At 41.1% G+C, this 15,437-nt stretch overlaps 1 protein-coding gene and 1 long non-coding RNA gene across 5 annotated transcripts in view; both read left to right on the top strand.

The window, feature by feature from the left end:
- piezo1 (piezo type mechanosensitive ion channel component 1 (Er blood group)) overlaps positions 1 to 15,437 on the top strand; it is a 165,921-nt gene that overhangs the window by 65,374 nt on the left and 85,110 nt on the right. For all 4 annotated transcript variants that reach the window (XM_062961872.1, XM_062961871.1, XM_062961870.1 and 1 more), the window contains exon 3: positions 6,047 to 6,169. In XM_062961872.1, the coding sequence (XP_062817942.1) occupies positions 6,047 to 6,169 (123 nt within the window). The remainder of the gene's footprint in view (positions 1 to 6,046; positions 6,170 to 15,437) is intronic.
- On the top strand, positions 8,215 to 8,677 carry LOC134293659 (uncharacterized). The gene is made up of 2 exons (XR_010000601.1): positions 8,215 to 8,247; positions 8,373 to 8,677. It is a non-coding gene; the product is annotated as an uncharacterized LOC134293659 (long non-coding RNA).

Below are 15,437 nucleotides of genomic sequence, written 5' to 3'. Positions count from 1 at the left end.
CTGTGATGCAGCGGCTTAAAAAGCCAATGTGATTGTGTCTCCCTGCATGGACTGGATGTCCTTTAAGATCTCTTCCAACTCTAGGATTCTGTTCCCTGCAAGCCCTAGTTCCTGTCGCTTTAAGGTCTGGACAATGCCCCACACAAATAGGGCCGAGTGACGGCCTGGTGCTGCGTCAGGAGTGGCCGTGGGTGCATTTTTGGCGCATGACCCGCGGAGTGATGTCACGGCTGCCCGCTTTGCCAAGGCAAACGGCTTCTGCAAACACAGGGCCGGATGTGCGGCACGAAGGAGGAGGCACGGAGAAGGGGGGGAAGGCAGGAATGCCATGCTCCGGGGATGCTTTGAACCCTTTTTTACAAATTTTGGGAACGGCCTGGCATTCAAGTCCAGGGAGGTTGGCATGGCCAGGGGCAAAAGGGACCGGGGCCAAAAACAAATTCATTTTCTGGCCGCAGGAGACCCTTTGGAGAGGCATTTGGGCCTCCTACGAGAGAGGGAAGACCCAAGACAAACTTGGAACCTGCAGTTTCATTGGAAAAGCAAACTTTTTCTAGTGGAGAAAGGCTGAAAATAGCGCAGGGTTCATAGAATCAGAGAGCGATGAACTCGGATGGGTCCCACCGAGGCCATCTAGTCCATCCCCGGTTTGAACCCTGATTAAAAGTAAAGGTTTAGACATTTAGTTGTGTCCGACTCTGGGTGTTGCTGCTCATCTCCATTTCTAAGGTTCACATTTTCCCAATGCTCCCTGATAATAATAATAATAATAATAATAATAATAATAATAATAATAATAATAATAATAATAATATAATCTTAATAATAATAATAATAATGTAATCTTAATAATAATAATAATAATAATAATAATAATAATAAGGTTAGTAAAGGTTTTCCCTTGACATTAAGTCTAGTCATGTCCGACTGGGTGTTGGTGCTCATCTCCATTTCTAAGGTTCACATTTTCCCAATGCTCCCTGATAATAATAATAATAATAATAATAATAATAATAATAATAATAATGTAATCTTAATAATCATAATAATAATAAGGTTAGTAAAGGTTTTCCCTTGACATTAAGTCTAGTCATGTCCGACTGGGTGTTGGTGCTCATCTCCATTTCTAAGGTTCACATTTTCCCAATGCTCCCTGATAATAATAATAATAATAATAATAATAATGTAATCTTAATAATCATAATAATAATAAGGTTAGTAAAGGTTTTCCCTTGACATTAAGTCTAGTCATGTCCGACTGGGTGTTGGTGCTCATCTCCATTTCTAAGGTCCACATTTTCCCAATGCTCCCTGATAATAATAATAATAATAATAATAATAATAATAATAATAAGGTTAGTAAAGGTTTTCCCCTGACATTGCTCATCTGCTCATCTCCATTTCTAAGCCGAAGAGCCGGCGTTGTCCTTAGACGCCTCCTAGGTCATGTGGCCATTGGCATGATTGCATAGAGTGCCGTTACCTTCCCGCTGGAGCAGTACCTATTGCTCTACTCACAATTGCATGTTTTCGAACTGCTAGGTTGGCAGTCAAACCCTCATTAGATATCTGCTTAATGGAAATAAGCAGAATTATTTGGAAAGAGACGCTCCACTTTCACTGGAGTTCATAGTGCAATAAATCAATGAAAACCAGAAGAACCTATTAAGTTATCCTTTTGAGATTTAATATTTATGACAGCCGTGGCCAAAGCTGTCACAATGAGACTTTTTCCCACATGTTGTGCATTTAATCCAAATTATAAGCATGGCACAAGGAACAACCTGATACTGGAGCTGTTTATTCCGAAATCTCTCTCCGAATGGCATATATCTTGAGCATATACAAAGTGTCACAAGTAGGAAAACACTAGTGTTGCAATACTAGAGATGTTCTCTTAACCTAAAGGTTTCTAGGACATACCATCAAATGCAAGAATAATACTAAGGCAAAAAGATTAAACTTGCAAATGTGGAGGGATGGCTCTAATGGGAACCTGTCGTCGAGCCATGATACTCAGAAGATCTATAGTTTGCCAAGGGTTCTGGAATAAATATATGATGTTTTCCCCCTATGTTTAAAATCTTTTTTGAACTTTTGCAAGTTTAAAGCATCGGAGATTGGAAGCAAACTAGCGGCACCCTCCAAAGACTTTATTGTTCCAACCCTTTAATAAATTGTATCCATTCTCTTTGACTTTCTGTGTAATTTCTATCTTTCCATGCACTGTGTCTATTCCTTACAAGTAGAGTTCCGGTTATCCGACTTCCACTTATCCGACACTCCATATTATCCAACGCACCGCAGGGGCAACACACACTGGGCTTCCCTAAACCCTATTATCCAACCCTATTATCCAGTTATCCGACATTCGGCCCGCCCGTTTAGGTCGGATAACCAGAACTCTACTGTATATGAAATGTATAAACTTTATCGAATGTATCAAAATGTAGCTCAGAGACAGTCATTTTTCCATAACCCTGCTGAGATAATTCCTTAAAAACAGGAAGGTTGGGCAAATCCCTCTGGCCATTTCCCAGGCCAGGTAGTCATCAAAATCCATTGTCCATGTATATGCAGAGATAGGCGTTTTCCTGTGTCAGGCAAGATAAACTCAACATTGTTTGTGTAGCTATATAGTTCACTTGAAACTGAGAGATTGCTGTCCAGAAACTGAATATGTACATTTGTTAAATCTCTTTACTGATAGCCCAGCCTTTGATTGCCTAAGATCATCACCTTTTGTTTCAGGAACTTGCACCGTTGTCTTTGGAAGCTTCTATCTTTGTCAAACACAGAGCTAATCAAAAGCTCATTATACTGTATATACTCGAGTATAAGCCTAGTTTTTTAGCCCTTTTTTAGGGCTGAAAAATCTCCCCTCGGCTTATACTCGACTGAGGGTCCTGGCCGGTTTCTATTCAGGTCGGCTTATACTTGAGCATATAGGTATTCAGAGTTGGACAGTATTATCTTAATAAGGTCTTATTATTATCTTAAATTACAGTTTTATATAAATACTAGCTGTGCCCGGCCACGCGTTGCTGTGGTGAAGTCTAGTGGTATGGGAAATAAAGTATTGAGGAACTGGTGGTAGTTAAGGTAAAGGGTCAAGGTTTTACCTTACATTAAGTCCATTATAAATGGGTTATATAGCTGTGTGGAAGGGCCTTGAGTCTACACTGCCATATAATCCAGTTAAAACAGATAATCTGTATTTTATAGGCAGTGTGGAAGAGGCCTAAGTGAGGCCTAACTCTGCCTGTCCCCTGGGCTGAGTGGGTTGCTAGGAGACCAAGTGGGCGGAGCTTAGCCTTCTAACTGGCAGCAATTGGATAAAAACAATTATTCCTCTCCCTCTAATTCGGACTTTATTTTATTTTATTTTTGTTGTATGAACGTAGAGGCATGGATGAGGGGTTGTGCTGCCAAGTTTAGTGTTTCTGGGATGTGTAGTTTTGTTGTTTTGTCCTAGGCCAAAATTTCATTACCCTTTTATATATATAGATTCAAAAACATTTAACCTACTGACGCCTCAAATAATGCAATTTTATTAATATCTATTTTTATTTTTGAATTTGACCCGTAGCTGCTGCATTTCCCACCCTCGTCTTATACTCGAGTCAATAAGTTTTCCCAGTTTTTTGTGGTAAAATTAGGTGCCTCAGCTTATATTCGGGTTGGCTTATACTCAAGTATATATGGTAATTTCTTTAATATTGTCTTTACGGATTATGCATGCTCCCAGTGGAGTGTCACACCAACTGATGAGTCCCTCGGCCAGCTAATCCTTAGCTGTCATTTCCCCGTGAAAGGGAAATTCCCGTCTCGAAACTGCGACATCAGCAGAACTCCCATCCAATCAAGGCTCAGATTCAGACCGGGCCCTATTTCAATCAATCGGGAGGGAGCGGGAGTTTTGAATCGATGTCAAACTTTATACGACGTCGTGCTTTCTCTGTATGTTTATGCTCGTACATTTTGTACTTGCATCCTTTTTGGTTGAATTGAATTAAATCTTTGTGGCTTGATTCTAACGTGGTGTTTCTCTCTCCTGGCCCATTCGGTGTTAGCTTACGCTTGCCAGGCACGGAACCTTTTGTTGTGGTTCAGTCTGATGATAAAGGGGGATTTGGGTTTATGCAGGCTGACCAAGGCAATGCTGATGAGGGAAATATCAAAGGCTCTGATGAGGGAAATGTTGAAGGGTCTGAATTGTTAGAGAAGCCACAGGCTAGCAAACAGAAACTAGCGATAAGGGTGACCTTTCATAGGATTTGGAACATCAACAAGTCCCAGGTGTCTCTGGCAGTGAGTCAGAGGAGACTTCCTTAGATAGAGATACAAGGTTAAGGCTAAAGGTTCATCGTCCCAGACGCTCCCTTAGAATCGCTGGTGAATGTGTGGGAATTCAAGGACAGAGAAATGCTTTCTTGGCTTGTAAACATAGGTAAATAAGGGAGAAACGGGGAAAGATTTCAGATGAAGCAACGTTTGGTTTTGGAAGCACGGCTCCTGCCTTGTCTAAGCTCGTGGAAAAGGATTCTTGCTTTTGTTCATGCCTGGAACCTGTGTTTTGGATTATACTCCGAAGTTCATGTTGTCTTGTTTTCAGGACTGATTTCCTATATCAGAGACTTGGAACTATATTCTGCAAATTGCCCTTTTACTGACTGCCTTTGCATTTGGAACATTGCTTTTTACTGACTGCCATTTCTTTTGGATTATTGCTTTCTTTATTGCTTTTTATTCAGACTTGCTATCTTTTATCAATAAATTAGTTGTGCCCGGCCACGCGTTGCTGTGGCGAAGTATGGTGGTATAATTACTACATAGCATTACTGCGCATTTAACTACCTTTTCTGTCAAATTTGTTGTATCACATGATGTTTTAGTGCTTAATTTGTAAAATCATCACCTAATTTGATGTTTAATAGGCTTTTCCTGAATCCCTTCTTATTATCCAACATATTCACTTATCCAACATTCTGCCAGGGTGTTTATGTTGGATGAGTGAGACTCTACTGTATATTTATAATCTTATATTATCTGCTTAGAACTGGATTATATGAGGCCCATTCTTCACAGCTGTATAAAATGCACACTGAAGTGGATTATATGGTAGTGTGGACTCAAGATAATCTAGTTCAAAGCAGATAATATCAGATTATAAATGGGTTATATAGCAGTATGGAAGGGCCTTGAGTCTACACTGCCATATAATCCAGTTCAAATCTGATACAGTAGAGTCTCACTTATCCAATACTCGCTTATCCAACGTTCTGGATTATCCAACGCATTTTTGTAGTCAATGTTTTCAATATATCATGATATTTTGGTGCTAAATTCATAAATACAGTAATTACTACATAGCATTACTGCGTATTGAACAACTTTTTCTGCCAAATTTGTTGTCTAACATGATGTTTTGGTGCTTCATTTGTAAAATCATAACCTAATTTGATGTTTAATAGGCTTTTCCTTAATCTCTCCTTATTATCCAACATATTCGCTTATCCAATGTTCTGCCGGCCCGTTTATGTTGGATAAGTGAGACTCTACTGTAATCTGTATTTTATAGGCAGTGTGGAAGAGGCCTAAGTGAGGCCTAACTCTGCCTGTCCCCTGGGCTGAGTGGGTTGCTAGGAGACCAAGTGGGCGGAGCTTAGCTTTCTAAATGGCAGCAATTGGATAAAAACAATAATTCCTCTCCCTCTAATTAGGACTTTATTTTTCTTCTCTTTTTGTTGTATGAACGTAGAGGCATGGATGAGGGGTTGTGCTGCCAAGTTTAGTGTTTCTGGGATGTGCAGTTTTGTTGTTTTGTCCTAGGCCGAAATTTCATTACCCTTTTATATATATAGACTGATTAAACCTAGTCTGTTGTGGTGGAGTGTGTGTTAAGAGCAAGGTGAACCAGCGCTGAGGTGCAACACCTTTTATCCGCAGTGCTGGATTTCCACTTCAGAACGATTAGAGTTTTCTGACCATATCAAAAGTGCAAGGAGAGGGCTAAGCAGTCGTGTCTCTGTGCTTGGATTTGCAGGTCACACGGGCCGCCTCCTCCGAGCCCTTTTGGCCACCAGCATCCTCTTCCTGCTTGCCCACTTGGCCTTCCAGATATGCCTCTATACGGTGCCCGGCTTGGACCAGCGGCTGGGATACAACTGTGAGTACTTTGCGCCGTTTCTCTTGGGGTCCATTTGCACTGTCAAATTGATGCTATTTGACGCCAACGTAATTTTTGGAAAGGCATAACCTTTGAGAGATTGCAACCTTTTGGAAAACCAGAATCTGCAAAACCTTTTAGAGAAAAATTGAATTCACAACCTTTTGTAGAAGCATGATCTTCCAGAGAAGAGACAAAAACTATTTGAGTAAAAACTCATCTTCGAGTATATACGGCAATGATGGGCAACCTTTTGCACTTGGTGTGTCAAAATCCACCAAAAGAAACCTAGCATGACTTGGGTGGTGTGTCACTTTGAGAAAAAAAATAATGAAAATATATAATTGTAATCTATAACTGTATTTAATAAATCAAAAACTATTTACTACCATTATTTCCATGTACAACAATCTATGGTACCTCTTGCAATTTCCATGCTGACTTCTCTCCATTGCAGTTTCAATGTAGTCATGGATAATGAATACAGTAGAGTCTCACTTATCCAACATTCTGGATTATCCAACGCATTTTTGTAGTCAGTGTTTTCAATACATCGTGATATTTTGGGGCTAAATTTGTAAATACAGTAATTACTACATAGTAGTACATTACATAGTAGTAATTAACTACATAGTAATTGCTACATTACTGCGTATTAAACTACTTTTTCTATCAAATTTGTTGTATAACATGATGTTTTGGTGCTTCATTTGTAAAATCATCACCTAATTTGATGTGCAATAGGCTTTTCCTTAATCCCTCCTTATTATCCAACATATTCGTTTATCCAACATTCTGCTGGCCCGTTTATGTTGGATAAGTGAGACTCTACTGTAATAATAATAATAATAATATAATAGTAATAATATAATAATATACTACAATAATAATAGAATAATAACAAAATGATATAATATATATATAAATGTAACGTGCATAATTCCCATGGAGTAAACAACAAAACCACTGGACCAAATCACACCAAATTTGGCCACAAAAGACATAGTCATCCAATCAATCTGCATGCGGCAGCGTGTCAGCAAAAATGGCTAGACGTGTCAGTGCTGACACGCGTGTCATAGGTTGGCCATCACTGATATACGGTATATTGCCATTGCAAACTGCATTATATAGCAAGTGCTCATCCAACCTGAGTATCCAGCAAGGAATCTGGGTTCAAATCGTCATTGTTTTCTCTTGACAGCAACTCATTCTTTTCCTTGAGTGCATTTCTTTTTCATTGTGAGCCACACAATTAAGTAACTGGATAAATAATAATAACAACAACAACAACAACGGCTCATTTAAACTAATCTAGTGAGTGACCTAAATACCATCAAAACACCAGATCATGGAAGCTAAGCAGAGTCAGCCCTGGTTAGTACGAGAGTTGAATGAAAAGTAATGCCTCCACCTTCGTTGCTTGGGTTTGGATGGGAATATTTTAATAAATCAAATGCAGAAATAATCCTGAGAATGTGCTCTTTAACTACCACTATTCACTTTCCCACATAATCACCAGACAATTGGATACATTTCTGCCAACGATGAACAAGTTTTCTGACACCGTCACGGAAGAAGTCGACACTCTGTTTCCGCAACCGGCGTCTCAAAGGATCCATCGTCCACAGATCTTCCGATAGCCAAGCAAAGCAATAATGTGGCCCACACGTTCTTGTGAAATGCTGATTATACTTGACGTTTCTTTTCGAGTGATACAACAATCGTCCTGAATCCATCTGTCCACCTTTTGCTTGTGACACTCGGTGGTTGCGGTCACAGGACGTCCAACTCTTTGTTTGTCACGCAAGTCAGGTGTTCCCACCCAAACATATTTAAACTCACTTGCCCAACGACACACAGGACTCACACCAACACAATCCCCATAAACAGTGTGCATTCTCTGAGGAATCTCTTTTGGGGTGACACCTTCTGTATTCAAGAATTCAGTGACTGCACATTGCTTAAGTTGCAATGACCGACTATCAGTGCAGGGTTCCATACTTTGCACTTTAACAACACAACCGTTCAATGCTAAGGCGTCCCCGTTCAATGCTAAGGCTTCCCTGTCTCCACAGGTTCCATACTTTGCACTTTAATAACACAACTGTTCAATGCTAAGGCTTCCCCATCTGCGCAGGGTTCCATACTTTGCACTTTAACAACAAAACTGTTCAATGTTAAGGCTTCCCCGTCTCCACAGGTTCCATACTTTGCACTTTAATAACACAACCGTTCAATGCTAAGGCTTCCCCGTCTCCACAGGTTCCATACTTTGCACTTTAATAACACAACCGTTCAATGCTAAGGCTTCCCCGTCTCCACAGGTTCCATACTTTGCACTTTAATAACACAACCGTTCAATGCTAAGGCGTCCCCGTCTCCGAAGGTTCCATACTTTGCACTTTAATAACACAACCGTTCAATGCTAAGGCTTCCCCGTCTCCACAGGTTCCATACTTTGCACTTTAATAACACAACCGTTCAATGCTAAGGCTTCCCCGTCTCCACAGGTTCCATACTTTGCACTTTAATAACACAACCGTTCAATGCTAAGGCGTCCCCGTCTCCGAAGGTTCCATACTTTGCACTTTAATAACACAACCGTTCAATGCTAAGGCGTCCCCGTCTCCGAAGGTTCCATACTTTGCACTTTAATAACACAACCGTTCAATGCTAAGGCTTCCCCGTCTCCACAGGTTCCATACATTGCACTTTAATAACACAACCGTTCAATGCTAAGGCTTCCCCGTCTCCACAGGTTCCATACTTTGCACTTTAATAACACAACCGTTCAATGCTAAGGCTTCCCCGTCTCCACAGGTTCCATACTTTGCACTTTAATAACACAACCGTTCAATGCTAAGGCTTCCCCGTCTCCACAGGTTCCATACTTTGCACTTTAATAACACAACCGTTCAATGCTAAGGCGTCCCCGTCTCCACAGGTTCCATACTTTGCACTTTAATAACACAACCGTTCAATGCTAAGGCGTCCCCATCTCCGAAGGTTCCATACTTTGCACTTTAATAACACAACCGTTCAATGCTAAGGCTTCCCCATCTCCACAGGTTCCATACTTTGCACTTTAATAACACAACCGTTCAATGCTAAGGCTTCCCCGTCTCCACAGGTTCCATACTTTGCACTTTAATAACACAACCGTTCAATGCTAAGGCTTCCCCGTCTCCACAGGTTCCATACTTTGCACTTTAATAACACAACCGTTCAATGCTAAGGCATCCCCGTCTCCACAGGTTCCATACTTTGCACTTTAATAACACAACCGTTCAATGCTAAGGCGTCCCCATCTCCGAAGGTTCCATACTTTGCACTTTAATAACACAACCGTTCAATGCTAAGGCGTCCCCATCTCCGAAGGTTCCATACTTTGCACTTTAATAACACAACCGTTCAATGCTAAGGCTTCCCCGTCTCCACAGGTTCCATACTTTGCACTTTAATAACACAACCGTTCAATGCTAAGGCTTCCCCGTCTCCACAGGTTCCATACTTTGCACTTTAATAACACAACCGTTCAATGCTGAGGCTTCCCCATCTGCGCAGGGTTCCATACTTTGCACTTTAATAACACAACCGTTCAATGCTAAGGCTTCCCCGTCTCCACAGGTTCCATACTTTGCACTTTAATAACACAACCGTTCAATGCTAAGGCTTCCCCGTCTCCACAGGTTCCATACTTTGCACTTTAACAACACAACCGTTCAATGCTAAGGCTTCCCCGTCTCCACAGGTTCCATACTTTGCACTTTAATAACACAACCGTTCAATGCTAAGGCTTCCCCGTCTCCACAGGTTCCATACTTTGCACTTTAATAACACAACCGTTCAATGCTAAGGCTTCCCCGTCTCCGCAGGTTCCATACTTTGCACTGCCATCTGTTGAGGAGTTATGAAGGTGGAGGCATTACTTTTCATTCAACCTTCGTACTTGGATTTCAATGTTAATATCAAGTCAATACAGAGAATAGTATGAGTTAGGACTATTTTTAATAGGAACTCCCAAGCAACCAGAAATGACATGCTTCCTGCATCTGGTAAACTGAGAGTCTTTTGTATTATCCTGATCTTGGCAAGGTTTTCCATACATTGTTTTGTTCTTATCTTTGGAAAATCAAAAGGGAGCAAATGTTCTGCGCATCGTGTGCCTTTTGCATCCCAGACTTATTACAAAACTTTGTTCTTCTTCTCTCTCTCTCTCTCTGTTTGCTCCCTCCTGTTGTTTCTTTGATGTCTGGCGCTGACATTTTGCTTTAGAGAGCTATTTACAAGCGGTTGTAAAACAGAGGCCCCGAAAGCCAGGGATTGACCCTTGGAAGCCTCTGAAATGCAAGGTCTCGGGATTGTTTTTGTATCCAAACATCCCACTTTGCCAACCGAAAGGAGCACCAAGGAGGCATCTGGCACACTTTTAAGGGCTTTTTTGGAAAAGAAAAGCCAGATTTCTTTCCCTGCTTGGAAACACAACCTCCAGATGGAACAAACCGGGCTCATTTGGACTCGTTTTGTCACCTGGAGAGAGCGGGAAAGTTTGGATAAAGTTTGGGAACGAATCATGCGTTCGCCCTTTTTCCCCTTCCTTTTATTAAAAATTCAGACTTGCATAACACTCTTGATTTAATAGGAAAATCCAAATGTTACAAAAGGGGGATACATAAGTATTGTCTGGCTTTATTGTTTACTCTCCTTGTTCTGTTTGCATTCTGTTTTGACACATCAGGGCTACATTGTGGAACTTTTTCCATTTGTTTTGTTTTTCAATAAAATAATCTTGGATTGAATTTCAAAATTACATTGGGCTTTTCTATATTCTTTCCCATTTCTATGGACTGGATCGATTGATTGGGTTGCTATGCGTTTTCTGATCTGCATGGCCATGCTCCGGCAGCACTCTCTCCTGACGTTTCGCGCGCATCTGTGGCTAATGGCATCTTCAGAGGTTCTGTTGGCAGTGAAGCAAGTGGGGTGTATATGATATTGGGATCTTCTATATTCTGTGCCATTTCTATGGATTGATTGGGTTGCTGTGAATTTTCCGAGCTTCATGGCCATGCCCCGGCAGCACTCTCTCCTGACATTTCGCCTGCATCTGTGGCTAATGGCATCTTCAGAGGTTCTGTTGGCAGTGAGGCAAGTGGGGTGTATATGATATTGGGATCTTCTATATTCTGTGCCATTTCTGTTGATTGGATCGATCGATTGGGTTGCTGTGAGTTTTCCGAGCTGCATGGCCATGCTCCGGCAGCACTCTCTCCTGAACGTTTCGCTCGCATCTGTGGCTAATGGCATCTTCAGAGGTTCTGTCAGCAGTGAAGCAAGTAGAGTGTATATATATATATATATATATATATCCCCGTGAAATGTCCAGGGTGGGAAGAACTCTTGTCTTAAAGCAAGTGTGAATTGTTGCAGTTAGCAAGCTTGAATAGCATCGAGTAGCCTGAAAAACTTCCAACAATCTGAGCTCATTTTGCACTTTAGCCTTGCGAACCTTTTCCCTACAGGAGTTGGCTATACGTTTGAATTCTTCTTTGGTGATTTCTCATCTTTTCCACTTCTTATGCATGTCACTTTTGAGTCTTAGCTCGGTTAGAAGTTCTTTGGACATCCATTCTGGTTTCTTCGCACTTGTCTTATTTTTTTCCCTTTGTTGGCACTGTTTGCATTTGCGCCTTGAGTATTTCACTTTTAAAAAACTCCCATCCATCCTTAACTCCCTTGTCTTTTAATATTGGCGTCCATGGAATGCCGCTCAGTATTTCCTTCATTTTTTGGAAGTCAGCTCTCTTAAAGTCCAGAATGCGTGTTTCACTTGTCTTAGTTTCAGCCTTCCTTTATATGGCAAACTGCAGGAGAACATGGTCACTTGCCTCTAAGGATCCGACCACTTCGACTGTATTGATCAGGTCTTCCACATTTGTTAAGATTAGATCAAGAGTAGCCGATCCCCTTGTTGCCTCTTCTACCTTCTGGACCATAAAATTGTCTGCAAGGCAAGTGAGGAATTTGTTGGACTTTGTACTCTTGGCCGAGTTTGTTTTCCAGAAGATATTGGGATAGTTGAAATCGCCCATGACTACTATATATCTTCTTTATGCAATTTCAACTATCCTGATATCTGCTGGAAAACAAACTCAGCCAAGAGTACAAAGTCCAACAAATTCCTCACTTGCCTCGCAGACAATTTTATGGTCTAGCTCTGTGGACAGTCTTTCCAGGAAGGTGCTTTTCCATCAACAGTGTTGTGTTTTCCTAAATTGGCATGCTTTTCGACAATTGCTTTTAATTGAGTTGTGTTTGAACCCAGTCCTCTGTTTCATTGGGTTGAGCATTGCCATGCTTTGGTCAAGGATGCCATTGAGTTAATTCATTCATGGAACGGAACCTTTGGATGGTTTTACTTCTCATTCAGTGAAGACTTATATGAACCAAATTATTTCAAGCTTAATTAGCAAAAGTACCAGCAAGGGAATAGTATAGTGAGGCAGCCGTCTCACAGTCTTATCCTCAATTTATGTGACGTTTTCATGCCAATCCCTTGAACTTGGATTGTATGTTACTGCATGGAATGGACTTCCAATTCTATGATTTCAAAAAAAAACAAGCTTGATTTTGCTATCTATATAAAAGTGATGGAATCCTGGCACCGAGCAAAACAACAAAACTAAACACCCCCCGACCTCGAAATTTCACAACCACGCCTCGAGGTTGAAACTACAAAATATCACTTCACAAACTTCCACAGGGCCTAAAAAAACCCAAAAACCGGAGCTATTGAGTGCAATTCCAATGGGCCACAGCAACGCGTGGCAGGGCACAGCTAGTTTTATTATAAAGGACGCTGTTCTGATTACTATAACTTGGGCATTTATGGATTTTTGGGTCCTGGAACTGAACCGTAGCAGATACCAAGTGGAACTTGATGCAAATGCATGCTTGCAAATTGATGTATGCATTCAAGCAAGCAGAGACATATAGGAATGCATGCGTGCAAGCACAGCCTTAGGCAGTGATGTCTTCTGGTTTCAGGTTCTGGAGGGTAGCAAATATAACAGCGTGGGTTCTCCTCTGTTTCTATTTGTGGGGGAAGCCCATGAAGTGCTTCTCCTTATGGGGCCTGGGGAATCCAAGGGGGAAGCCGGCCAGAAACGATGAGAGAAAGGCGATGACAGCTCCCAGACAGATGGCATTTGCACCTCTCAGGCTGTATCTACACTTGCTATATAATGCTACTAGCTTTGCCCGGCCACGTGTTGCTGTGGCTTATGGGACGGAGTAGCCTCGTGGCTTCAAAGCCTAGGGGTTTTCTATCTAGGGGAAATCTTGCTTGGCCAGGTTGAATAGCACTGAATAGCCTTGCTGCTTGCAAACCTGGCCGCTTTCTACTTTGCGGAATCCTTGGTTGGCTAGTTTGAATAGCAATCAATAATCTCGGTGTGGCAGGTATGAATGCTGCCATTAGGCACCTTGATGAGCATTTGATGGCCTTGCAGCTTCAAAGCCTGGCTGCTTCCTGCCTGGGGGAATCCTTTTCTTGGGAAGTGTCGGCTGGCCCTGATTGTTTCCTTTCTGGAATTCCCAATTTCCCTTGCGTTCAGAGTGTTGCTCTTTATTTATTTACCGTCCTGGTGTTAGAGATTATATTGTTCTGTGTTATTATATCACAGTCGTTATTTCATATTACAGTAGAGTCTCACTTATGCAAGCTAAACGGGCCGGCAGAAGCTTGGATAAGCGAATATCTTGGATAATAAGGAGGGATTAAGGAAAAGCCTATGAAACATGAAATTAGGTTGTGATTTTACAAATTAAGCACCTAAACATCATGTTATACAACAAATTTGACAGAAAAAGTTGTTCGATACGCAGTGATGTTATGTTGTAATTACTGTATTTACGAATTTAGCATCAAAATATCACACTACAGTAGAGTCTCACTTATCCAACACTTGCTTATCCAACGTTCTGGATTATCCAACGCATTTTTGTAGTCAATGTTTTCAATACATCGTGATATTTTGGTGCTAAATTCGTAAATACAGTAATTACAACATAACATTACTGTGTATTGAACTGCTTTTCTGTCAAATTTGTTGTCTAACATGATGTTTTGGTGCTTCATTTGTAAAATCACAACCTAATTTGATGTTTAATAGGCTTCTCCTTAATCTCTCCTTATTATCCAACATATTCGCTTATCCAACGTTCTGCCGGCCCGTTTATGTTGGATAAGTGAGACTCTACTGTATATAGATATAATGCACTTTGCAGACCCACATAACTGCATTATAGGGATCTAAACTCACCATATAATGCCGTTTCAAACTGCATTATATAGCAAGTGCAGATCCAGCCTGAGTGTCCAACTAGGAATCTGGAATATGTGGGTTGAAATCGTCATTGTTTTCTGTTGTCACCTCCTCATTCTTTTCCTTGAGTGTGTTTCTTTTTGATTGTGAGCCACACAATTAATTAACTGGATTAATAATAATAATGCCAACAGCAACAACAGCCAAAGTGGCTCATTTAGACTAACCTAGTGAGTCAAAATCAACAGTTTGTATTCTGGGTTGTTGTATGTCTTTCGGGCTGTGTGGCCATGTTCCAGAAGCATTCTCTCCTGACGTTTCGCCCACATCTATGGCAGGCATCCTCAGAGGTTGTGAGGTATGGAGAAAACTAAGCAAAGAGGTTAATATATATCTGTTGAAAGTCTAGGGTGAGAGAGGTCAGTATGAATGTTGTGTAGTTAATCACTTAAATTAGCATTGAAAAGCTTATCTGCTGTCTTCTTCCTGCCTCTGGGGCATCCTTTGTTTAGAGTCGTTAACTGCCCTTGGTTGATTCATGTCTGGAAATCCTCTGTTTTCAGAGTGTTGCTTTTTATTTACTGTTCTGATTTTTGAGAGGATTTCCAGACATGAATCAACCAAGGGCAATTAACGACTCTAAACAAAGGATGCCCCAGAGGCAGGAAGAAGACAGCAGATAAGCTTTTCAATGCTAATTTAAGTGATTAACTACACAACATTCATACTGACCTCTCTCACCCTAGACTTTCAACAGATATATATTAACCTCTTTGCTTAGTTTTCTCCATACCTCACAACCTCTGAGGATGCCTGCCATAGATGTGGGCGAAACGTCAGGAGAGAATGCTTCTGGAACATGGCCACACAGCCCGAAAGACATACAACAACCCTGTGATCCCGGCCATGAAAGCCTTCGACAACAGTTTGTATTCTGT

Source organism: Anolis carolinensis, unplaced genomic scaffold (genome assembly GCF_035594765.1).
Source record: "Anolis carolinensis isolate JA03-04 unplaced genomic scaffold, rAnoCar3.1.pri scaffold_9, whole genome shotgun sequence".
In the NCBI taxonomy this organism is placed as follows: Eukaryota; Metazoa; Chordata; class Lepidosauria; order Squamata; family Dactyloidae; genus Anolis; species Anolis carolinensis.
This window is presented reverse-complemented; position numbering and strand designations above follow the sequence as displayed.